This window comes from Cornus florida, unplaced genomic scaffold (assembly GCF_030987335.1).
Source record: "Cornus florida cultivar Cherokee Brave unplaced genomic scaffold, ASM3098733v1 CherokeeBrave_3.0.0_Hap2_Chr10, whole genome shotgun sequence".
NCBI lineage: Eukaryota > Viridiplantae > Streptophyta > Magnoliopsida > Cornales > Cornaceae > Cornus > Cornus florida.
Window position 1 is genome coordinate 108220257 of NW_026775580.1, and position 26770 is coordinate 108247026.

At 33.6% G+C, this 26770-nt stretch overlaps 1 protein-coding gene and 1 long non-coding RNA gene across 2 annotated transcripts; both read right to left on the reverse strand.

Annotated features, from left to right (window-relative positions):
* Positions 1-2160: 2160 nt before the first annotated feature.
* LOC132276911 (uncharacterized) lies at positions 2161-9319 on the reverse strand. Its single transcript, XR_009470958.1, has 2 exons — positions 5559-9319; positions 2161-5482 (listed from the first exon to the last, which is right to left on the reverse strand). It is a non-coding gene; the product is annotated as an uncharacterized LOC132276911 (long non-coding RNA).
* Positions 9320-25002: 15683 nt separating this feature from the next.
* LOC132279767 (F-box/kelch-repeat protein At3g23880-like) lies at positions 25003-26568 on the reverse strand. The gene has a single exon (XM_059781809.1). It carries the CDS (start codon positions 26413-26415, stop codon positions 25288-25290), a length of 1128 nt encoding a protein of 375 aa, XP_059637792.1. The 5' UTR covers positions 26416-26568; the 3' UTR covers positions 25003-25287.
* Between the last annotated feature and the right edge of the window lie 202 nt (positions 26569-26770).

The following is a 26770-nucleotide window of genomic DNA, read 5'->3' on the forward strand; positions in this document are numbered from 1 at the left end:
GGAGCCGGGTCTAAACAAGGGGAAGCCGACTCTTCACACAAATTAGGGGGGAACCCTCCTCGTTTCATCGATATTACAATATTCTCCTCTCTTTTTTTTTCTTTGTTTTTTTTTTTTTTCACTTTCCTTATCACACACCAATTTGAACCCTTCTTCTTTCATCAGATATTACAATCCTTATTACATGTTAAGTTAAATATATATTTAGTTTATTGAGTAAATGCATCAATATAGATATTTATAAAATTTTAACATTCATAAAATAAAGTAAAATAATTTTATATTTATACTTCACGTATTTATTAAAGATGCTATTATCATATTAATTTTTACTTTAATCCTCATATAAACGATAAGTGAACCAATCAAACCATTAATGTTACGCATATAAAGCGTTGAATCCAATCTCATAATGCATAATAAGGTGTTGCTTGCAATGTCATGTATGTAACTGGACTATTTTACTAGCAAACATCTTAATTACCTGACTCATAAAAACTATATATTGATTACATGAAATGTCAAATCAACAATATTGAATTATGTTTCAATTTCTTCGTACATTATTCAACAATCTAATTCGTAAAGCATTCAACTTCTCGAATGTACTGAAAAAAAAAAAAAAAAAAAAAAAAAAAAAAAAAAAAAAAAACCACCATTTCATCTATATTGCAGTTTTTGTAAGTGTAATAAACGATGAGCTTGATAATCATGTAATAAAATAAAATAAAATAAAATAAAATTCCCCTAAAAGTTTAAGCAATTGCACGCATCTACAATTCAGGTGTTGCTGTTATCAAACACATTGCTGGGAAGCAACATGTGCAATCCTCTGGGTATATGCCATTTGGCTATGGCACATTGATCCAAGTGGAATGATGTTTTACCTTTCTCTCCTGTCTTGGTGGGCCACATAACTTGGGGCTTGTTCCTGCATCATTGAGTGGGCCCCAACTTATCAAATTCTGAGATGTTTTGAGTGTAAATAAACCCAAACCAAAGCCTGCTGTAATTGTGGGTAGTTGTTGAACAAATTTCCATCTCCTTGGACAAATCGATCTTCTTTCATTGATTTGATGTACTTCCTCCGATTTAAAATAAATGTTAATTTTTATATTTTTAATTATCCCAAAACATATATCTCATTTAAAAAGTCAAAATTTATATATTATAACATTACCAATTTAACCTTCTCACATTGAAGGCATAAAAAAATAAACCATCACATTTATTTGCACCCACTATGGATAAATTTAATAATTTATTTTCTATTAATAAAATAAAAAATTTAATAAAACTCATCCTCTTACAAAGTTATATTTTCTAAAAGGGACATTTAATTTGAGACCGAGGGAATATTATCTTTAAAAATGAATTAAAAATTAAGGGATTGATATATCATGCTTTTTTATTTTTATTTTTATTTTTTTGAAAGTTGATATATATCATGCTTTGTTATCTTATTTTACATACATTTGCCCTGTTTGATTATATTTTGCGAGCAGCAACAGACCTCCAAGTTGTACAATCAGAGTGCTTTGTTAGACTTTAATATGCGGTTCCAAAGATTAGCTATCCAATTAGCAACGGTCACAAAGAATGATGCTTGCTCGAATCACTGCAACCATTACTGCTACTCTCAAATTAGGGTTCTTACGCGACTGCTCCTCTTCGAGAAAGATTCTCTCGGACTGGAATCTCTCTCCTGCTTGCTGCTGTCCTCTGCCGAGGCCGCCGGACTGATAATTGCACCGATCATCTTCTCTAGAGCTACATATCGGACCGCTCACTAACAACCACAATTAACGGCTAAAACAAGCCGTTAATTGTGGTTGTTAGGTTTGGGAAACGGTCCTGGGCCTTTCCCATGTTGGGCCTTATTTGGCCTCTGTTTTCCTTCATTTGGATTGTTTTTGGCCAATCGGCTCACCAATTGTAATTATTCTTTTTTATTTATAAATTTGCTTAAAATTAAAAAAAGAAAAAAAAAAAAACTCTTCACCCCAAGTATATCCCACATTTATGTGGTTGTGGTTCTCATCTTCTCTGGAGCATAAAAAGCACGTTCTGTCAAAATTCCTACCTGAGCGACTACACTTAAGCAACCCAGGCAACGAAAGCATGTCTTGGAATGTGTTAAGAGGTATAAACAATGTGACAGATCACAAAAATGATTTTCACCATTATTCAAACTCATTCACCACTTTCTTATTGGGTTACATGAAATGAAAATTTGAACATCAAGCTAAAGGCCTAAGAACTGATACCCACAGAAAACAAATCTTACAACTACCAAGAAACCAAAAACTGATTACCTGCACGGACTGAATTCAGCCAAAACCCAAAAACCTCACATCTCCAGATTCCACAATCTGTACAGGTTGAAATCAGCAGAAATAGTGTTGTTTTTTTGTTTTTGTTTTTCACATCTCCATAGCCAATAATAAAAGTTTTAGCCCAAAATTACAAGCAAAAAATTGCTTGTAAAATCTGACAGAAACACTTAAAAATAAAGGCAGAAACAAAATATAATCTTCATTATTGTGCCACACAAAATCCATATAAACAGACAGAAAAAAAAAAAAAAAAAAATCACAAAATACACACAAACATAACCAAGTAAGAAAATTTGTATGGATAATGAAAGGGAAAATTGATGAATGCATGACCTCCATAAGGGGAAAATCAAAAACAATATTGCAAGCTGCAAAGAATAAGAAAAGAATTAAGCTGGTCTCCCCTAAGGAACAAAAACGATCTGAGCAGCCTCACACACTTCCCGCGCACAATGAAATTCTAGAGAAGCTAAATATCCCGCATCTTCAATATGAACAACATCATAAAAATTTAAATCAAAGAAAAAAACTACTCCTATTAAAAAAACTTGTGGCTTATATGTCATTTAGTAACCATGTGTACTGCAAAAAAAAAAAAAAAAAAAAAAAAAAAATTATACTAAACCGAAAAATAATTTTTGCACATCCACCTTCAAAATCTAGAGACTATCTTATCAACACAAATAATAATAATAATAATTTCTAACTGCAACAACAGGAAAGTGAATGGCAACAAGGCTAGATCAATTCATCACCATAATCATGCTAAGCCCATGTAAATTAAACGAAGAGGGAGAACATGATTGGAAGATGATACAATTCTAAAGGTTTAAACTTTAAACATTTACCGAGATGGAGACCACTAATTAATGTCATCCTTGAAAAGATACAAAGATAATTACATTATCAGACTGAAGGATTATAAAACCGCATAAATTTGAAATTCTTTCAGCATCATACGCCACAATAAAAAAGAAACAAATGGGCTAACCCTAGAAGACTAATACACAGTACAAAAAACAACAATCATGGTATTAATATAAGGTAATGAGAAATAGGGTACCTGAATTGATTAGATAGCTGCCACATGTAGGGATTGACCCAAGTGAGGGAAGAGAAGGAAAATGATCCACCTATGTACAACGATGTATATGAGTGAGAGAAGAACACCGACACACCCTTCTTTGAAAGGTCAGCGATCTCAATTCAACTAACAGGAATATAACATAAAGAACAAGAGAATCTAAATACAACCTCTCCAACAATGGAGTAGGAAAGATGGTATTGGACTGCATTCCCTAGAAAGCAGACATAATAAATAGATAGAACAAGCAAAAAATTAGGTATGGCACAAGAAAAATATTGAGTAGTCACATGGACAAGTTCTAAGTAGGCTATCAAGCAAAAATTAAGCAAAGAATTGGAAAAGAAAAAAAAGAGAGAAGGAAAGAAAGAAAGGACATGGTAGAGCTTTTGAAAGAAGCCCAACAAAGCACAACCATACGTAAATTTTGTAGCACAGCAGAGCCTTTGCAATAAACCCTACAAAGTAGAACATTTATAGATTTTAGAAATGTTTTAAATTAAAGATAAAAAATTAATTACCTCCAAGAAATCAAAAAAGAAGAAGAAAAGAAAAAAGTATTGATGTTTCATGTCCAGCTAGACAACAGGCACTCAAAAAAACAAAAAACAAAAATGAGATTTCTACCGCGAGAGAAAGGAATAAGAAAGAACGTTAGGAAATATCAAGACAATGAAGTCACATATACAATAGAGAAGAAATAAATAATAATAATAATAAATAAATAAATAAACACAGTGCTTGATCAACTGGGGTGGAAAAAATCAACTGATCCGTCTCTTCATACTGGAAATGTCTCCAAGGTTGCCTAGAATGAAACCAGAGAAAACAACATTCAAAAGAGAAAAGATGCAAAATGATTCTTTCAGCCCCTTTTTGGAACAATTCTATCACTGATGTGTAAAAGAAGCGCCTTCAAAACAGAACATAAATTGTATATTTTCTGTTTAGTTGTGTTGATTGAACGGAAACAAAAGCACTACAACACATTCAAAGTAAGTGAAAAAGGAAATTTTCATTTACATTCAGTATTGACTAAAATTGCAGGTGCTCTAACACTGTCCAACTAAGAAACGAGGAAGTAAATCTAGGAAAGTAGACACTCTCCACAAGAGATAAGGCATGTATCAAACCAAAAGATAAATAAATAATCAATGATTCCACTTTTTTTTGTGTACTCATAAATACTTTCAAATCATGTAATCGCAGCAGATGGAAAAACTTAAAACAAAAAAGACAATAGAAACACCTATCAAGGAGCATCCAACGCTTATTGTGCAAGACACATCTGCAGGAACAAAATATCAACATTTTATAAGCCAACCAAATGATCAGTTTGGCTATGGAGGTTATGTATTGTTCACTTCTTTTATTTTTTTATTTTTACGAGTATTACTTTCATGATTCGACAAAAACTGCAAAGAACAAACCTTGAAATGCCAATTCCTTCTCCACATAGGAGTCCAGCCATCAACACAGTTCATCAGAAATTAAGAATCGCAGCCAAATACAACATTATTGCATGAAATTACTACAATCAACATGAATGAAAATTGTACAGATAACCAAATAAGAAACAATAACAGTAATGAACTGCATAAAGAAAACATATATGGACCATTTTTCACCATTAAATGAAAACAACAAATAAACTGTAGCCTAAAGCATACAATAGGATAGTGTTGATAAAGGCATCACATCAATACCCAAACTGAGGTGACATTTTAGCATAGAGAAGAAAATGTATATATATTAGTGTTGGGATGGGGGTATCCAACCCAAAAGGTTAACCTATTAGGTGTAGTGACCCTTGCCCTATATAAGTCCAAGATTTCCTTCTTCAATGAGCAATGTGGGACTCGTTCTGTGGATAGAATGTCACCGCCCTTCCTGTCCTCCCGTCAGCTAGGGGATCTTGAGTCCACATGCAATTCTTGGGGACTTGGTTGTGATACCAGTTGTTGGGATGGGGGTATCCAACCCAAAAGGTTAACCCATTAGGTGGAGTGACCTTTGCCCCATAAGATTTCCTTCTTCACCAACCGATGTGGGACTCATTCAACTACCCAACAATTAATACAATATGTATCAAGCAGGGATTAATCAAAAATAAAAGCAAGGATGAAGTATTCACTTACCATGATAGACCACAGAAAAGAATGACGTGAAAAGAACTGTGAGGATCAACAACAGACTAACAGCTTAAACCTAGAAGATGTGCTCCTAAAATTTAAGATTCTGCCAAACTATACATACGAAAAATTCCCAATTGTCAGTCATGAGAAGCTCAAATGCACCCCCTTCAACTCTTAACCATTCCAAACAATTTCTAGAAATTGTAAAAACAAAAGACAACCTGCAATAAGATTCAATTCTTGCAACATTTCATCCATATCTTCCACATTATTGAAGTTCTAAAGCTCAACAACTCCGAAGATAAAAATCTCAACTGAAACAGAAAATAGAAATGAGAAAAATACATAAATATATATATAGTGGCACAGGACACATAAAGATGAGATAAAATATTTAATGATTATGAAAATAAAACCACAAAAGTATCAATATTAACACTCGAGCATAAAGGTAAATCTTAGAGCCAATCTGGAACAAGGAATGATGGACGTTTATCATATAAACAATGCAATAGGTGCTTTCTGCAACATGGAAGGACATATCAAAAGACAAGAAAACAGAGACAAGAAATTAGCAAACAACCCCCTCGAAAAAGAAAATACCACAATACTGTTTTGCATTAAAAAATTTAATAGATAAATACCACAAATTCAAATTTCTAATTAAAAAATAATAATGATCTGACCTCAAAGTTGACAGCAGGACCTACTCGTGTCATAGCAGCATCTTAGACATTCACGGAGGTCTGAGCCTTAGAAATATGCCAAGAGATCCCTAAGAAACAAGAAGCCATGCAGAAATCTAGATACAGAACATGTATAATAACTGCAGTCAAGTCCATGATGCTGCTGCACCATAATATGCTTCAACATGAGATGCTGCCTTTAAGCAAGGAGAAAGCATAGAACTCTCTCTTCCGTACAGGCTGCTGAGGCACATCCTCCAGCAGAGTGGGCATACATACATACATACATACATACATACATACATATATATATATCCATATATCATAATAACCTCAAGCATAATATATGAAGATCCAACAGTATTCCAACAAAAAGATAAACAAATCATAATTATGAAGTTTGCACAATTTAAACCCCATCAATTTCAAGAATAGTCGGCTTATTGCATCTATCTTATAAACCACGTGAAAATATGAGAATAAAAAAATTTCATTGCCTACACCACACAAATGAACTTGTCTTTTAATATGTCAATTTCCTTGTAATGAATGAAATGACAAGATTAAAGAGTCAACAAAAACTTTTATATGAAAAGAATAAATGCAAACATCAATATCCTCACAAAACTTTTATATGGAAAGAATGAATGTAAACAACAATATCCTCATTTCTTCTTTCGACTGCAATAGTGAAGAGATTGAATATCACTAAAAATAATACCAATTACCTCATTTAGACAAATGCAAATGTTCAACCTAATGCGAACACCAAAAGAAACAAGGGAAGAGCAGGAGACTCTGCATCCCTTAAAAAGGTAACAAGAAAAAATGAATTTCAGGTAAAATATTAGGTTTGTTGTACATGGGAAGGTGTTAGACACCCTATGACACCCATGAAACACGGTTACCTTATTTTTTATGTTGCATTTCAAAAAATGTATGTGTTTAGAACCTAGCACCAAGTGCTTCCTTGAATATTGGCTTGAAAACTTGACTTTATCCATAAGAGAGAGGATATATGCTTTGGTAGGTATATGTGATTAAAAGGTTTAAACATAGGGGTTCTTGAAAAGAAATAATTTTTTGAAAATAGTGTGACCGAAACTAGGAATTACCTAACTAGGCTGCCTACATACCTTACCATGTGAATGGTATGATAATGATCAAGTCAAATATAGTTCAATATGATGAGTTTGAGAACTTTTGAAGTTTAAAATGTATGCATAAGAGCTGGTGGAAATTGTTTTGAAAAGAGATCGTATGAGTTCTTGGTGATTTTGACTTGAAAAGAGTCTCTTTGAAGAAAGAATGACTTAAAAAGTGAGAACATAAGAGTTTTTGACTTAAGAGTATCATAGAATTGTTCTGAAACTTAGGAGTTCTTGAGAACTTATCTTGAAAAAAAATGTTTTGTTTGAAAAAAGTAATTTTGTTCCTTATAAGTTGAATGTTGTGAAATGAAGACTTCATGGTTTGACAATTTGGGGCTTTGCTCCTGAAAATTAAGCCTCAGAAGTGTGCGTACCAATGTAGTGGTTTAGCCAAATTCCTTCAGCAAAAAGAACATCAAAATATATATCATTGTCGTCAAATTGAACAATTGGGAAGATGTTTGTTTATGGCCATATAATTCTAATATATGTTATAAAAATAAAATGTTTTCACAACCATTAATCAGCATTAAGAGAATTTCATGTTACCAAAGGGTTTTATTTTTCAGCACAAGCACTGCATTAGATATATATCATTTTCCTTCTCAGATTAGAAAAGAATATGAAGAAGATAAGTGTAGCCAAAGGTTAACTCAAGAAGACGCCTTTGATTAACCAAAAAAAATTTCAAAGTAGTCAATCTGCAGAATCAAAACAAATCAAAATATGGTGGACATATTGTAGGCTACATACTGTAATAACGTGCAGTGTTTTGTGATCATTCTAGTTAGATGATGCTTTTCAAGTCCCCTTAAGGTACTGTGTATGTATTTTGACTAGTTTACCCATAAAAGTTAATGTTTCATGAATACTATTCTAAGAGAACATAACTAAGAAGTCTTACCTAAGGATGCAAGTTAGGTCAGGTTCTTGGATGAATCAGGACCAAACCAGTCCTAATAGTTCCAGAAATTCACAATAGACTGCCGGTAGTTTCTCACTTTCCAAAGTAGAAGTCGAGGGTTTAAGTCCCAAAAACTGGGCGTGAGTTTCTTGCCAACTTTCAAAAATTATTAGTTCCTAAAGCACACAACAATTACCAACAAAATAAAAAATAAAGCATAACAACAAAGCCAAGAAAATGAGATAATCCTTATATATATTAATACCTTCAATTTCGATTTTGACAACATGGTACAGCATATTTGCCAAAGTAGTTTATATTGCTGTTAATTAGAGAAAATCTGTAAAATTCCATCCTGAGTGATGAAAACTTGCTTACTTCATATCGGGGGTGTCAGAGGGACTCTTTCTCCTGCAATCTCATGAAGGGTGAAAGGAGACTATCTACACAGATGGTTGCATGAAAATCATACACATCTTCTTCATTTTCGTCATCATGTATGCCAAGAGGACCCTTTACTGTTCTGTTGTATAAAAGTAACTTAGTGTAGTCTATCACTTCGTTCCTCAACAAAGCCAACATATCTGAAGATATTGGGACCTTTGTATCAATTCTAGTCCAAGACTGCTCAACCCCATATTCCTTCATAACCCACAATTCACCATCACAACAGGGTAGTATACAAAGGCATCCTTCAAACACCCCTAATTGACTTGCGTTATGAAAACTGGTGTTGACAGAAGTACTTGGCAAGGGTATCATCCGCACTTTCTCATCCACCAAACTAAAAGCAGCAATCTCAAATTTCCGCTGCCACTTGTGTATAATATCTTTAGGGTTTTTAATACGAAGCCAATTAATGGCCCCATTCAGTTGTGTCCCAACGTCTTCGAGAACACGAAAATCGACCTTACTAGAGAAGTCTTCAACTTTTCTCCAACAACCATTTCTCATTGAATATACAAAGATTCGATTGTCATCTATATTCACCACTTTGTAGTCATCATGGCAATGGTCATAGCCAAATCCAGGGGCAAATCCAACTAGGTTACCAGGGAAATAATCGCAATCTGGTATTTGCCACAACTCCCTCGTCGAAATTCTACCTCAAAGCATGTCAACCCATTGCAAGAACCAATGATTTGACATCCTCTGATTTGAGATCTAGGGTTGCTCTTAAATAAAAAATCAATCTTTTCCACTACAATGTTGTTGTTGTCGTCACGACTGGCCGTGAAGAGACCGTATGGGCGGAAGGGATTGGATATAAATACAATATTGCGGTGTGTTTGGATGCTGGTCGACTGATTGAGATGGATTTTGATAAAGTAAGAATCGGAGATCAAAGAGCGCCATGACTTCGACACGCACTTGAATCGCAATAGAGATTTGACGGGCAGTTTTGAGAGTATTTCGACCACAAGGGGTTGGGGAAGGTGAGGCAAAGGCATGGATAAGTCTGTGTTCTTCTTCTTCATCGCCGACGTTTTTATAAACCACCATACACAAAGTTGAACAAAATTGCCTATTTATAATAGTGAAACCGGAAACCTTGCTAACAATGGTCAAAAACCAGAAGGAAACCTATAGAAACAAGGAAACTAGAAGGCTTTTTTTAAAAAAAATTAAAAAATTAAAAAAAAAAAAAATTATTGGGTTTTTTGCAACTAACTGCCCTCTAAATTATTGATTTGTTGCAATTAAAGACAAACTAATCACAAAAAATTAGTTTACACTTTATTATTAAATTTGTCATTTATTATTAAATTATTTTTTATTATATTTTTTCTTATTTAAATATTATTTATACCATTTACCTTAATTTTATAATTAGTATCAATTGATTATAAACCCATCACAAAAGATTATTTTACCATTTATTATTAAATTTGTCATTTATTATTAAATTATTTTTTATTATATTTTCTCTTAATATTAATTATTCCCTTTACCTTGATTTTATAATTAGTATCAATTGATTATAAAAATGAAAATAAATATATAAATTTGTAGGTATCATTTTCTAAAATGATTAATTTGTTATAATAAAACTTATTATACTCACTTTAACAAATTTAGTATAAAAAAATATTTCTTTTTCAAGCAATATTCATGAAATATTAATAAATTAAGTAAATAAAAATATCTTCTTTTGAATGCAATATATTCATGAAAATTAAGAAATTACTTAAATTGTTTCAAAATTTTCTATTTGAGATTTTTATGTAAATAATTAATTAAAAAAATTAAAGGCAAACTTATGCAATTTTAATGGAGAATATTTCATCAAATTAGTATGAATTTTTTTCATAATTTATTTTAACAAGAAAAATATATCAAGTGTAATTCAATAAGAAAAAATATTATGGTCATTTAATGAAAAATAGGTAAGACAATGGAGCATTTTGTAACTAAATGTGATAGTTTAGGGGGTTTTATGCACAAAAAATACTTCAAGGGGTTATTTGCAAATTTAGACATAGTTGAGAGGGTTTTTTGCACTTTACCCTAATAAAAATTACTCTCCCAAAAGGAAACTAACTTTTGATGGTGGTGGAGTTTTAATAATTTTTTTTATTATATTAACAAGAGTAAAATTTCAAATATATCCTTGTTAAAAGATAAAATTATGCTTGTAATTAGTGCATTTGTTTAGTTAAAATGATAGTTTAAGAATGTTATAAAAAATTACCATTCAAAAAAAAAAAAATGTTATAAAAAATAGCACAACCAAATTTGTAAAAAATAGTTTTGGGTAAAGTAAAAAATACTTAATACGTCACTTTACTTTAAAGATGTAAGATGCAAGCACCTTCATCGTATTGGGCGATACGTATACGTAACTCTTCTTCGAGAGTTCGATATGTTACAAGTTGGTTCTGCCAGTTTACACCAATATTCACCCCGAATCTATTACACCACCGCAAACACGAGCTAAAAAGGGCCATGCCCCCCACCCCCAAATTTTTTCCCATATACTTAAAAAAATATAATCTTATATCTTAGGGAAGATCTTTCAACCAAAACAACTTGAAGCAATGCTGAACCTCCGTCATCAGTTTTCTCCCATCTTGGTCTTCTCCTTAGAGACCCACCCGATATGGTAGACTATGCCAGTCTCTTTCTTAGATAACTTGAGTGTTTGTTAACCCACCCGATATAGTAGACCATGCCAGTCTCTTTGGTAGATAACTTGAGTGTGTTGACCCACTCGATATAGTAGACCATACCAGTCTCTTTATTAGATAACTTGAGCGTTTGTTGAGTTTAATATATAGAGTAAATTTGTCTACTTATAAAATAATACTATATTTAGTATAAGATGGACATTTAAGTAATAAATCATTAAAATAATCACTTATAGCAATTAAGTTTTAGATTTGGTGACTATTTGTTTTTTATTGACTTTAAGATCACTTCACACTAATTTTTTTTTTTTTTTTTGGGTAAATCAAAATTTGTTCAAAGGAAAAACAACCAATACAAGGCTGTTCAAAAAAAGGCAGCCCAACACAAACAACAAAACAACGGCACTAAGGCCCAAACACAAGCCCAAAGGCAAAAAGAACCTTCATACAAGAAAACAGAGGCAACCAAATCAGAAGAGAACAAGTAACACGCAGAGCTCACTCAGTAGCATTGTTGTTATCAATGACCACACTCGGTAGTCTCCAATCAGCAGCCACGTACACTCCTAGAGGTCCTAGAGTCTTTGAATCTTAGGGAGAGAAGACGATTACGAATGCAGTCTTCAATGAGCTTCTAAATAGCTTGAGGAGATGAAGATTTTCCAGCATAGGTACGTTTGTTTCTTTCTTTCCAAATGAAATAAATAGCAGCAACAAAGCATAGCCTAGCTGTTGTCGCATCCATAGAATTACACTTATCATTCCATACATTGTCAATCCATCTAGTAATGAATGTAAGGCTACGCTTACTACAGTAGAATCCATAAGTATGTTGAACCTTATCCCAAATAAAAGACGAGAAGCTACACTTAAAGAACAAGTGCTCATGAGTCTTAGACTCATTTATACATAGAAGACATAAGTGAGAGTCTCCCCTTTAACCTGTGAATAACCTGTCTTTAGTATAAAGTCTGCTGTGAAGAGCAAGCCAAGTGACAAAGGCATGTCTCGGAATGTGTTTGGAAAACCATATAATGGTAATCTAATTAGACAAAGGGGCAAGAGGCAGAAGAGCATTATAAGCATGCTTCAGACTAAATTTACCTGTAGGAGACAAGGTCCATACAACCCTATCCACGCTATAAGTATTGATAGTTGGAGGGTCTTCAACCAAGTTGATAAGATTCCTGAATAGAGGAGGTAATCTCCACTGTCTATGTCTGATAAAACCTTTAACCTTAGAGTTAAAACCCCACATCGAATTGGATATAACCTCATTACCAACACTAAGGTTGAGAGGGCCAGAAGGCAACCAATAGTTAAACCACAGAAATGTGGCAGAGCCATCACCCACCTGATGCTTGATAAATTGCCTAGCTAAACCCCTCAATTTAAGGAGCATTCTCCAATTCCAAGAGCTCAATTGTGGGCTTTAATGTTCCAAAAGCTTTTTCCCTTAATAAAGACAGTGTGAGCCCACTGATACCACAAAGATTGGCCACGGTCATTGAAAAGATTCCATATATGCTGTAGGATTGCAATTATATTCAGGGCAGCAAGGTTAGGTAACCCAAGACCACCATACTCCTTAGGTTTGCAGACAGCATACCAATTAATTTTGGCTCCAAAATCCTTCAGCTCCTTCCCAATCCATAAGAACTTCCTCAACACTGCATTCACTTGGTTAATAACCTACAAAGGAAGGATGAAATGTCTACCCCAATAGGCATGAATGTTAACAAGGGTAGCTTTAATAAGCTGGAGTCTACCAACATAAGATAGGAATCTAGAAGTCCAGCTAGATATCCTAGCAATAATTCTTTCCACCAAGACTCTACAATCAGCTGAAATAAGTCTTGAAGCAGTGATAGGAAGCCCAAGATATCTAAATGGAAGTTGGCCAACTTCAAATCCAGAGATGTTGAGCATGTTTCTCTGTATGTCTTCACTCACCCCAGCAGTAAAAATGCTACTCTTAGCCAAATTAGGCTTCAAGCCAGAGAGGTTAGAAAATAAATCAAGGCTCTTCATGAGAATAGACAGAGAGTAAGGGTCCCCATGGTAGAACATAATAACATCATCAACAAAATATAAATGAGAAACTTGGTTTGCTCTACACCTCCAATGGTAGGAGAACAACCTAATTTTCTCAAAAAAAAAAAAAAAAAAAAAAAAAAATAATAATAATAATAATAATTTGAAGAAGAAATATAAAAAAGGAAAACAATCATTCCCTCTTGTGGTTGGAATGAAAAGAAAAAGGAAAAAAAAATAATAATAATAGATCGAGATTATTATTTATTGTCTTTTCTTATTAACGATACATTTTTTTTGTGAAATTTTTTGTTTACCCTACTAGGCTTACTTCGATTTTTAAAGGGTCAAGTGCATAAAACACTTATAAAGTATGTTTACAGTGCATATCTGAGGATGCCAAAGACGGCATGGGCTGGATACGACCCGCGGGAAGAGCAATGGGCCGGGTAGTTGATCTCTGTCCAAACCAAACTCTTTTAAGACAAGCCCAAAACTGAAGATCTGTTGAGTATAGTTAGGCCCAAGAATAAAAAAGGCCCGGAGATGGCGGCCCAACACGGTGACCGAACCGAGAAGCTCACACCCAATGACGACACTTCAAACGACCTCGACCCAGTAGCTTCCATTGATAGCAGTAAGTTCCTTTTTGTCCCGTGTACTCTTTTTCGACGAGCTTCACAAACCCAACTAGCAAAGAGTCTTAGCAACTAAACCGACGAGAAAGTCCGATAAAACAAAGACCCAATAGATTGCTTCAGTCCAGCGACAGCTCAAGCCTTCCTTGGCGAAACCCAGTTCAGCCTCGGCGATGTCTCAAGCGACCTCGAACCAACTGCAGCAACCAATATCCGATGAGCTTCCGAACAACGACCGAAACGAACGGATTCCCAAATGCATGCACTGTCTATGGTGAACAGACATAAAGTTGCAGACGTCCATCGGTCCATGCAAACTCCATGAATGCCGGTGATATTGTACTGAGCATCCAGTTAGCTAAACCCAGCGCGATCTCCTAGCTGCTGCAAAACCCACCTCAACGTTCTCCATGAGCGACCAAAACTGAAAGCTCCGTTAGTAAGAAAACAGGCGAAACCCAGTTTGGCGAGGCTTACCCATTTCGATCATCATCCAGTGAGCTACACTTTCATGCATGCGCATCCAGTGAGCCTTGATACAATCGATATAAAGCTTCTTCAAGAGACCCAACTCCGACGAGCTTAATCCAGTCCGGCCAAACAGTTCCGTCGAGCCCCTTATATATATTTCTGGTGACAACTCAGAGCATTAGCAACAACTTATTCAACCACTGCCATCCTTTCATACATGAGCCGGCTTTTCAATGGTGGTCTATTGATTCACTCACTTTCTCTCTCTATATCGCTCAATATATGTGTATGTATAGTCATTTTGGAATAGAAATGAAAAGGGGTAGAGAGAGAAAGTCCAGTCGAAAAAAAGAAAAGAAAAGAAAAGAAAGTTAAAGTCAGAAGCCAATAAGCTACTGACACGTGTATGAGTGTAGAGACACGAAGGGCATAATGATCATTTAAAATCAACCATTTCAGTTTAATGAATTATCAATTCACTATAAGGGCATTATTATCATTTCATAATTTTTATTAATTTAAAAGATTTTTTTAATAATTGAAGGAGTTATATATCGTTTTTGTAAACAACAGATAAATTTGATGATTTTAACCCTTATTTTTTAACACCATTCCTTTGTTTTTCATGCTTAGAGTTTTAATTTGTATACTATTAAAAGCACATAGGAACCGTGTCTCTATATCTATATATTATATATTTATCTATATGGTATACAGAAATGGTGTCTCTATATCTATATATATCCCATAAAAAATGTCCTGTTAGGTAAACTACGATATTCTTTTTGAAACGAAGATAGTATATATTTATCTATATAGGAACCGTCTCACTATATCTATTTATTTATACAGTGTACATAGCTTCCCTTTGGTTTTCATGGTTGGACTTGTTAAATTGTATCAGATTCAAATTATATAGGAACAACAAGCAGTAAGTCATCCCTCCTTTGGACTTTCTCTCCTCAGAAATTTCCCTATCTAATTTCTCTGAAAAAATAAATTGAAATATTTATGAACTGTTTTTCTCACATGGGTCAAGTGATTTCTTCTATTTTTGGACGTGTTGAAGAAGAAAACCTTTGATGTGCCTTCATCCTCTTTCTCCATGTACATATCCGATACTAAATCAATCCACAGTGAATGAAATTGGAATTGGGTATAGAAATAAGCATCACACAACACAATATAAACATAATTTACATAAATATTTGACAAGAATAATTCAAATAGATGTTTGTTCTTAATTCATTCAGATAATTAATTAATGAAACAAAAATTCAATAATGAAAATCCTTGGGATTGTTGAAGTGATTCAAAGAATTCATGCGGATAAGATATATGTGTGTGTCAGGAATCAGGATAGAGAAAGAGATGACTGAGAGATGGAGAGAGAGATGCTTAGTTCAGACATTTATTATACTAATTTAAAAATATTTTTGTAAATTAAACAGCATGTCTATAGACCTGTCAATCAAGCGGATCCTAATCCAGATACGATCCGAATTCAATCCGATTGGTCGATATGGATTGAACAAAAAATCCGATAACCCGGTTACGATCCGAATCCGATAATCCGTTAACTTAACAAATCGAATATGAATTATGCTGATCCGATCAGATAAAAATCCGATCCGATTGAAATTATATAATTATTTATCAATAATTTTACACACATATATATCAATACTCTTATTAGAATTGTATTAAAGGTAACCTAAAAATCCAAAATAATAATAATGTTATATAAAAATATTGTGGTGTTCTCATCCACATGCTAATAAATCTCTTAGTACATATATTAATAAAATCATACTCTTTATAATTATATATGTTAGTAAATATTAATTTAATCCGATTTCGAATCCGATCCGATCCGAGTCCGAGCAAATAGGATATGAATTGGGACATTCAGTCCGAGAACCCGTTAGTGATCCGAATCCGATAATCCGTTTGCTTAACAAATAAGATATGAATTTGATCGATCCGATCCGAATCCGATCCATTGACAGGTTTATATATCGGTAAGTTAGTTTTATTTTTAAAGGAGACTCGAGAGCTTTCACAGAGGATGTCTCTATAATTATGATAAATGATAAGAAAGGTATGTATAATTCCTCACACACACACATATATAAATATATTTGTGGTAATATTGGTTTTAGGTAAAAGTGATAATTCGTGTTCGTGAATCATAATCGTATCGATGTAAGGGTATTATACTAAATACGTAAATTCAAACCCAACTCATTTAATAATCGTTTCAAGAACCCTTAACACTAACTTAATCCGTTTATTAAATGGGTAAACGTGTTAACCCGTTTAATGATCTGTTTATCAAAACGAGATATTTAATATTTAATCAAGTAACAATTAATAAAAAAAATTGTCACAATTAACCCAAATATTCAAAATAAGATAAAGTTTATGTTGAAATGACTTAACTATTCATAGGAATTGAGTTTAAATAATTAACATATTACATATGTCATATTTACGATTATAACATGTTGAGTTAAATGGGTCATAAACCGGTTACACGAGTTGAAACCCTTCAATCCTAACTCGACTCGGTTAAGTAAATGAGTTAATTATGTCAATCCGTTTATGACTCAAATTTATTTAAGGTCAATCCAAACCTACTTATCTCGTATCATGTTGACAAATTATATCGTAATTTGCCACCCCTAATTTTTGGATCAGCAATGCACCGAGGAACAGGAAAAGAGGCTAGAGAAAAAGAATTGTTCTCTTGGATAAAAAAATGGGACAATTTAGAGATGGTTTCACTAAACCCTTTTAAAATATATATTATGGTACGGAGCTTACTTTCATCCGGAAAGCAACGTAGCAAAGTGTGTAAGAGCTTATTCCTATTCTAAAATTAATTTGTTTGTCGTAGTGGACTTTTCGTTATACTGTCCATCATATTATATATATATTTTTATTTTCTGATGTCTATTTACATACTTACAGTTTTATTTATTTGTTTTATTTATTTATAGCAAATTGGTCCCTTTAATTATGGTGAAGTCTCAATGCCTTGAAGGAGAAGGAGAAGGAGAAAGAGAAGAGCTTACACATTTGCAATTTCTATGAAATTAAAGCAATTAATAACTCCAATTCATAAAATTATCGTTTTGCTCTGGGCAAAATGTTTTTGATTTCTTGGTTTGCTAATCTGTAAATAATGACTAATGATTTTTTGTAACAGAAATCAATCCAGACTTCTTCAATAATGACTAACTTAACAAAAACAAATAGTGAATCAAATTTATTTTTTTTTTCAATTTTTTATTTTAAAATAAAATAAATATATATATGTATAAAAATTTCAGGAGTAAACGCCTTTTGTGAAATAAGAATTCCCTCCTATCATTTTTCTTTTTTCTTCTGACATAGACTTCCCCTTGACTTTTTTCCTTTCTTATTTATTTATTTTCACCATTTCAATTAATCACAAAATCCATTTAGGTAAAAAAAAAAAAAAAAAAAAAAAATTAATCACACCATTTTTTTTTTATTTTTTATTTTTCACTTTCCTTGTAATCATGTAAAAAAAAAAAATTCCCATAAAAGTTTAAGCAATTGCACACTTAATTTACGTGTTGCTGTTATAAAACACATCGGTGGAAAGCGAACCTGTGCAATCCTCAGGTATATGCCATTTGGCTATGGCTCATTGATCCAAGTGGCATGATGGTTGACTTTCTCTCCTGTATTGGTGGGCCACATAACTTGGGCTTGTTGCTGAATCATTGAGTGGGCCCCAATACTCCCCTTAATCGAATTATGAAATGTTTTGAGTGTAAATAAACCCAAACCAAAGCCTGCTGTAATTGCGGGTAGTTGTTGAACAAATTTCCATCTCCTTGGACAAATCGATCCTCTTTCATTTATTTGATGTTCCTCAGTTTTAAAATAAATGTTAATTTTTTTATTTTTAGTTATTCCAAAATATATGTCTCATCTAAAAAGTTAAAGTACTATTAGTTAAAGTACTATTTGTTATAACGTTACTAATTTAACCTTCTTACATTGAAGGTATAAAAAATAAACTGTCATATTTATATGAACCCACTATAGATGAATTTAATAATTCATTCACTGTCAATATAATAAAAAATAATAATAAAACTTATCCCCTTACAAAGTTATATTTTTGAAAAGGAACATTCAATTTGAGACCGAGGAAATATTATCCTTAAAAATGGATTAGAAATTAAGGAATTGATATATCATGCTTTTTTTACTTTTATTTGTAATTTTTGAAAGTTGATATATATCATCATGCTTTTTTATCTTATTTTAGATATATTTGCCCTGTTTGCTTATATTTTGCATTGTCTATTCTTAAAAATGTGCGATTTTTGTGTGATTAGAATTATTAGTGGGAGGGCAATGTGATAAATTTAGAATTGGTTTAGTGTAGAGCATGTGGCAGACTTAAATGGCCTTCAATTACACTTCTTGTCATCTCAAACACCCTAGAAACACGTAAATCCGGATTCGTTTACATCTGTGATGTACTCATTCTTGTTACATTTCAATCCTTGATTATTTTGAGTTTTAACTAAATTTTCCAATAAGCATGGTTTATAAGGAACAAAAACGATCTGAGCGGCCTCACACACTTCGTGGTCTCCCCTAAGGAACAAAAATGATCTGAGCAGCCTCACACACTTCCCGCGCACAATGAAATTCTAGAGAATCTAAATATCTCGCATCTTCAATATGAACAACATCATAAAAATTTAAATCAAAGAAAAGAACTACTCCTATTAAAAAAACTTGTGGCTTACATTTCGTTTAGTAACCATGTGTACTCCAAAAAAAAATTATACTAAACCGAAAAGTAATTTTTGCACATCCACCTTCAAAATCTACAGACTATCTTATCAACACAAAGAACAATAATAATAAGAACAATAATGATTCTAACTGCAACAACACGAAAGTGAATGGCAACAAGGCTAGATAAATTCATCACCATAATCATGCTAAGCCCATGTAAATTAAACGAAGAGGGAGAACATGATTGGAAGATGATACAATGCTAAAGGTTTAAACTTTAAACATTTACTGAGATGGACACCACTAATTAATGTCGTCCTTGAAAATATACAAAGATAATTACATTATCAGACTGAAGGATTATAAAACCGCATAAATTTGAAATTCTTTCGGCATCATACGCCACAATAAAAAAAGGAACAAATGGACTAGAAGACTCTACACAGTACAAAAAACAACAATCATGGCAATAATATAAGGTAATGAGAAATAGGGTACCTGAATTGATTAGATAGCTGCCACATGTAGGGATTGACCCATGTGAGGGAAGAGAGGGAAAATGATCCACCTATGTACAACGATGTATATGAGTGAGAGAAGAACACCGACACACCCTTCTTTGGAAGGTCAGCGATCTCAATTCAACTAACAAGAATATAACATAAAGAACAAGAGAATCTAAATACAACCTCTCCAACAATGGAGTAGGAAAAAGATGGTATTGGATTGCATTCCCTAGAAAGAAGACATAATAAATAGATAGAACAAGCAAACAATTATGTAAGGCACAAGAAAAATATTGAGTAGTCACATGGACAAGTTCTAAGCAGGCTATCAAGCAAAAATTAATCAAATAATTGGGAAAGAAAAAAAGAGCGAAGGAAAGGAAGAAAGCACAAGGTAGTAGAGCTTTTGAAAGAAGCCCAACAAAGCACAACCATTTGTAAATTTTGTAACACAGCAGAGCCTTTGCAAGAAACCATAAAAAGTAGAACATTTATAGATTTTTGAAATGTTTTAAATTAAAGATAAAAAATTAATTACCTTCAAGAAACCAAAAAAGTAGAAGAAAAGCAAAAAGTATTGATGTTTCATGTCCAGCTAGACAACAGGCGCTCAAAAAAAGAAAAAAGAAAAATGAGAGAGACAAGAATAAGAAAGGACATTAGGAAATATCAAGGCAATGAAGTCACATTTACAATAGAGAAGGAAAAAAAAAAAAAAAAATCCAGTGCTTGATCAATTGGGGTGGAAAAAATCACCTGATCCGTCTCTTCATATAAAAAATGTCTCCAAGGTCGCCTAGAATGAAACCAGAAAAAAGAACATTCAAAAGATAAGAGATGCAAAATAATTCTTTCAGCCCCTTTTTGGGACATTCTATCACTGATGTGTAAAAGGAGCGCCTTCAAAACAGAACATAAATTGTATATTTTCTGTTTAGTTGCGTTGATTGAACAGAAACAAAAGCACTACAACGCCTTCAATGTAAGTGAAAAAGGAAATTTTCATTTACATTCAGTATTGACTAAAATTGCAGGTGCTCTAACACTGTCCAACTAAGAAGCGAGGAAGTAAATCTAGGAAAGTAGACACTCTCCACAAGAGATAAGGCACATATCAAACCAAAAGATAAATAAAAAATCAATGATCCCACTTTTTTTTTTGTGTACTCATAAATACTTTCAAATCATGTAATGGCAGCAGAAGGAAAAACTTACAACAAACAAGACAATAGAAACACCTATCAAGGAGCATCCAACGCTTACTGTGAAAGACATATCTGCAGGAACAAAATATCAACATTTTATACGCCAACCAAATGATCAGTTTGGCTATGGAGGTTATGTATTGTTCACCTCTTTTATTTATTTATTTATTTTTACAAGTATTACTTTCATGATTCGACAAAAACTGCAAAGAACAAACCTTGAAATGCCAATTTCTTCTCCACATAGGAGTCCAGCCATCAACACATTTCATCAGAAATTAAGAATTGCAGCCAAATACAACATTATTGCATGAAATTACTACAATCAACATGAATGAAAATTGTACGGATAACCAAATAGGAAACAATAACAGTAATGAACTGCATAAAAGAAAACAAAATTGGACCATTTTTCACCATTCGGGCAGCATGAGCTACACGTGTCGTATATTACACCTCATGAAGTGCTTTAGATTTTACCATGATTTTGATCCACCCTTGAACTGCAAACAACAAATAAACTGTAGCCCAAAGCATACAATAGGATAGTGTTGATAAAGCATCACATCAATACCCAGACTGGGGTGTGTTTTAGCATAGAGAAGAAAATGTATATACATTAGTGTTGGAATGGGGCCATGGGGGTATCCAACCCAAAAGGTTAACCTATTAGGTGGAGTTACCCTTGCCCTATTAAGTCCAAGATTTCCTTCTTCACTAAGAGATGTGTGACTCGTTCAACTACCCAACAATCCCCCCCTTGAACGAGGCTCTCCCCTCTGTGGATAGAACGTCACCGCCCTTCCCGTCCTCCCGTCAGCTAGGGGATCTTGAGTCCACATGCGACTCTTTGGGACTTGGTTGTGATACCAGTTGTTGGGATGGGGGTATCCAATCCAAAAGGTTAAACTATTAGGTGGAGTGACCCTTGCCCCATATGAGTCCCAGATTTCCTTCTTCACTAACCGATGTGGGACTCATTCAACTACCCAACAATTAAGAATACAATATGTATCAGGCAGGGATTAATCAAAAATAAAAGCAAGGATGAAGTATTCACTTACGATAGACCACGGAAAAGAATGACGTGAAACGAACTGTGAGGATCAGCAACAGACTATTACAGCTTAAACCTATAAGATGTGCTCCTAAAATTTAAGATTCTGCCAAACTATACTAGCGAAAAATTCTCAATTGTCAGTCATGAGAAACTCAAATGCACCCCCTTCAATTCTTAACCATTCCAAACAATTTCTAGAAATTGTAAAAACAAAAGACAACCTGCAAGAAGATTCAATTCTTGCAACATTTCATCCATATCTTCCACATTATTGAAGTTCTAAAGCTCAACAACTCCGAAGATAAAAATCTCAACTGAAACAGAAAATAGAAATGAGAAAAATACATAAATATATATATAGATATACACATAAAAATGAGATAAGATATTTAATGATTATGAAAATAAAAACCACAAAACTACCAATATTAACACTCGAGCATAAAGGTAAATCTTAGGGCCAATCTGGAACAAGGAATGACGGACGTATTATCATATAAACAATGTAATGGGTGCTTTCTGCAACATGGAAGGACGTATCAAAAGACGAGAAAACAGAGACAAGAAATTAGCAAACAAACCCCTTGAAAAAGAAAATACCACAATACTATTTTGCATTCAAAATGTTAATAGATAAATACCACAAACTCAAATTTCTAATTAAAAAATAATAATGATCTGACCTCAAAGTTGACAGCAGGACCTACTCATGTGTCATAGCAGCACCTTAGACATTCACTGAGCTTTAAAAATATGCCAAGAGGTCCCTAAGAAACAAGAAGCCATGCAGACATCTAGATACAGAACATGTATAATAACTGCAGTCAAGTCCATGATGCTGCTGCACCACAATATGCTTCAACATGAGATGCTGCCTTTAAGCAAGGAGAAAGCATAGAACACTCTCTTCCGCACAGGCTGCTTAGGCACTTCCCACAGCAGTGTGTGCATACATACATACATATATATATATCCATATATCAAAATAACCTAAAGCATAATATATGAAGATCCAACAGTATTCCAACAAAAAGATAAATGAATATATGAAGATCCAACAGTATTCCAACAAAAAGATAAATGAATCATAATTATGTAGTGTTCTTGCACAGTTTAAACCCCATCAATTTCAAGAATGGTCCGCTTATTGCCTCTATCTTATAAACCATGTGGAAATATGAGAATAAAAAAAATTGATTGCCTACACCACACAAATGAACTAGTCTTTTAATATGTCAATTTCCTTGAAATGAATGAAATGACAAGATTAAAGAGTCAATAAAAACTTTTATATGAAAAGAATAAATGCAAACATCAATATCCTCAAAAAACTTTTATATGGAAAGAATGAATGTAAACAACAATATTCTTCTTTCGACTGCAATAATGAAGAGATAGAATATCACTAAAAATAGTACCAATTACCTGACAAACGCAAATGTTCAATCTAATGCGAACACCAAAAGAAACAAGGGAAGAGCAGGAGACTCCGCATCCCTTAAAAAGGTAACAAGAAAAAACAAATTTCAGGTAAAATATCACGCGCATACAAATGCAAAATGAAACCAAAAAAAAAAAAAACCAGAATGAAAATATTTAATAATGATCTAACCTCAAACTTATATTAGGTTTGATTGTGCATGGGAAGGTGTTAGACACCCCATGACACCCATGAAACATGGTTACCTTAGTTTTTATGTTGCATTCCAAAAAATGTATGCGTCTAGAATCTAGCACCAAAGGTGCTTCCTTGAATATTGCCTTGAAAGCTTGACTTTATCCATAAGAGATAGGATCTATGCTTTGGTAGGTATATGTGATTAACAGGAGAATGGTTTTGAAAAATATGTGTTAAAACACGGGCTTGAAAAGAAATAATTTTTTGAAAATAGTGTGACCGAACCTAGGAATTACCTAACTAGGCTGCCTACATACCTTACCATGTGAATGATATGATAAGCATCAAGTCAATTGTAGTTCAATATGATGAGTTTGAGAACTTTTGAGGTTTAAAATGTGAGCATAAGAACTGGTGGAAATTGTTTTGAAAAGAGAACGTATGAGTTCTTGGTGATTTTGACTTAAAAAGAGTTTCTTTGAAGAAAGAATGATTTAAAAAGTGAGAACATAAGAGTTATTGACTTGCGAGTATCATAGAATTGTTCTGAAAAGAGAACTTAGGAGTTCTTGAGAACTTATCTTGAAATAAATGTTTTGTTTGAAAAAAGTAATTTTGTTCCTATAAGTTGAATGTTGTGAATGAAGACTTCATGGTTTGACAATTTGGGCTGACTATTGGAAAGCTTTGTTCCTGAAAATTAAGCCTCAGAAGTGTGCATACCAATGTAGTGGTTTAGCCAAATTTCTTCAGCAAAAAGAACATCAATATATTTATCATTGTCGTCAAATTGATCAATTGGGAAGATGTTTGTTTATGGCCATATAATTCTAATATATGTTATAAAAATAAAATGTCTTCACAGCCATTAATCAGCATTAAAAGAATTTCATGTTACCATAGGGTTTTATTGTTCAGCACAAGCACTGCATTAGATATATATCATTTTCCTTCTCAGATTAGAAAAGAATATGAAGAAGATAAGTGTAGCCAAAGGGTAACTCAAGAAGACACCTTAGGTTAACCAAGAATAATTTTCAAGTATTCAATCTGTGGAATCAAAATAGGGTAGACATATTGCAGGCTACATACAGTAAGATATTGTGTATGTATTTTGACTAGTTTACCCACGAAAGTTAATGTTTCATGAATACTATTCTAAGAGAACATAACTAAAGAAGTCCTACATAAGGATGCGCGTTCGGTCTGGTTCTTGGATGAATCAGGACCAAACCAGTCCTAATAGGTCCAGAAATTCACAATAGGCTGCCGGAAGTTTCTCACTTTCCAAAGTAGAAGTCGAGGGTTTAAGTCCCAAAAACTGGGTATTAGTTCCCAAAGCACACAACAATTACCAACAAAAGAAAAAAATTAAGCATAACAACAAAGCCAAGAAAATGAGATCATCCTTATATATATTAATACCTTCAATTTCGGTTACAGTATATTTGCCAAAGTAGTTTAAATTACTGTTAATTAGAGAAAATCTGTAAAATTCCATTCCGAGTGATGAAAACTTGCTTACTTCATCTCGGGGGTGTCAGAGGGACTCTTTCTCCATGAAGGGTGAAAGGAGACTATCTACACAGATGGTTGCATGAAAATCATACACATCTTCTTCATTTTCGTCGTCATGTATGCCAAGAGGACCCTTTACTGTTCTGTTGTATAAAAGTAACTTAGTGTAGTCTATCACTTCGTTCCTCAACAAAGCCAACATATCTGAAAATATTGGGACCTTTGTATCAATTCTAGTCCAAGACTGCTCAACCCCATATTCCTTCATAACCCACAATTCACCATCACAACAGGGTAGTATACAAAGGCATCCTTCAAACACCCCTAATTGACTTGCGTTATGAAAACTGGTGTTGACAGAAGTACTTGGCAAGGGTATCATCCGCACTTTCTCATCCACCAAACTAAAAGCAGCAATCTCAAATTTCCGCTGCCACATGTGTATAATATCTTTAGGGTTTTTAATACGAAGCCAATTAATGGCCCCATTCAGTTGTGTCCCATCATTTTCGAGAACACGAAAATCGAACTTATTAGAGAAGTCTTCAACTTTTCTCCAACAACCACTTCTCATTGAATATACAAAGATTTGATTGTCATCTATTTTCACCACTTTGTAGTCATCATGGCAATGGTCATAGCCAAATCCAGAGACTCCAACTATGTTACCAGGGAAATAATCAAAATCTGGTATTTGCAACAACTCCCTCGTCGAAAGATTGACTACATATGCATTTAGCTTCAGATCAATACAGTTCAAAAGAAATTCTACCTGAAAGCATGTCAACCCATTGCAAGAACCAATTATGTGACATCCTCTGATTTGACATCTAGGGTTGCTCTTAAATAAATAATCAATCTTTTCTACTACGATGTTGTTGTCGTCACGCCTGGCCGTGTAAAGACCGTATGGGCGGAAGGGATTGGATATGAATACAATATTGCGGTGTGTTTGGATGCTGGACGACTGATTGAGATGGATTTTGATAAAGTAGGGATCGGAGATCAAAGAGCGCCATGACTTCGACACGCACTTGAATCGCAATAGAGATTTGACGGGCAGTTTTGAGAGTATTTCGAACACAAGGGGTTGGGGAAGGTGAGGCAAAGGCATTGATACACAGGAGTCTGTCTTCTTCTTCTTCATCATCGCCGTGGCAAGCGAACGATACGCCTTGAGCGTTTTTATAAACCACCACCACCAGAATACACAAAGTTGAACAAAATTGCCTATTTATAATGGTGAAAACCTAAGGAAACTTAACAATGCTCAAAAGGAAACCTATCGAAACAAGGAACTAGGCTTTTATTTTATTTTATTATTATTATTTTTATATATATACGTGGTATGTAAATTACTCTCCCTGTCCCAGAAGGAATCCAAGTTTTAAGGGTTAATTACAACGATATTAGGTCTTTTTTTGAACAATGAAACTCTTTAAAATTTGATAAAGTTGACAAAACAGCCTGACATCATCTTGGACACATGAAAAATTGACCAATTT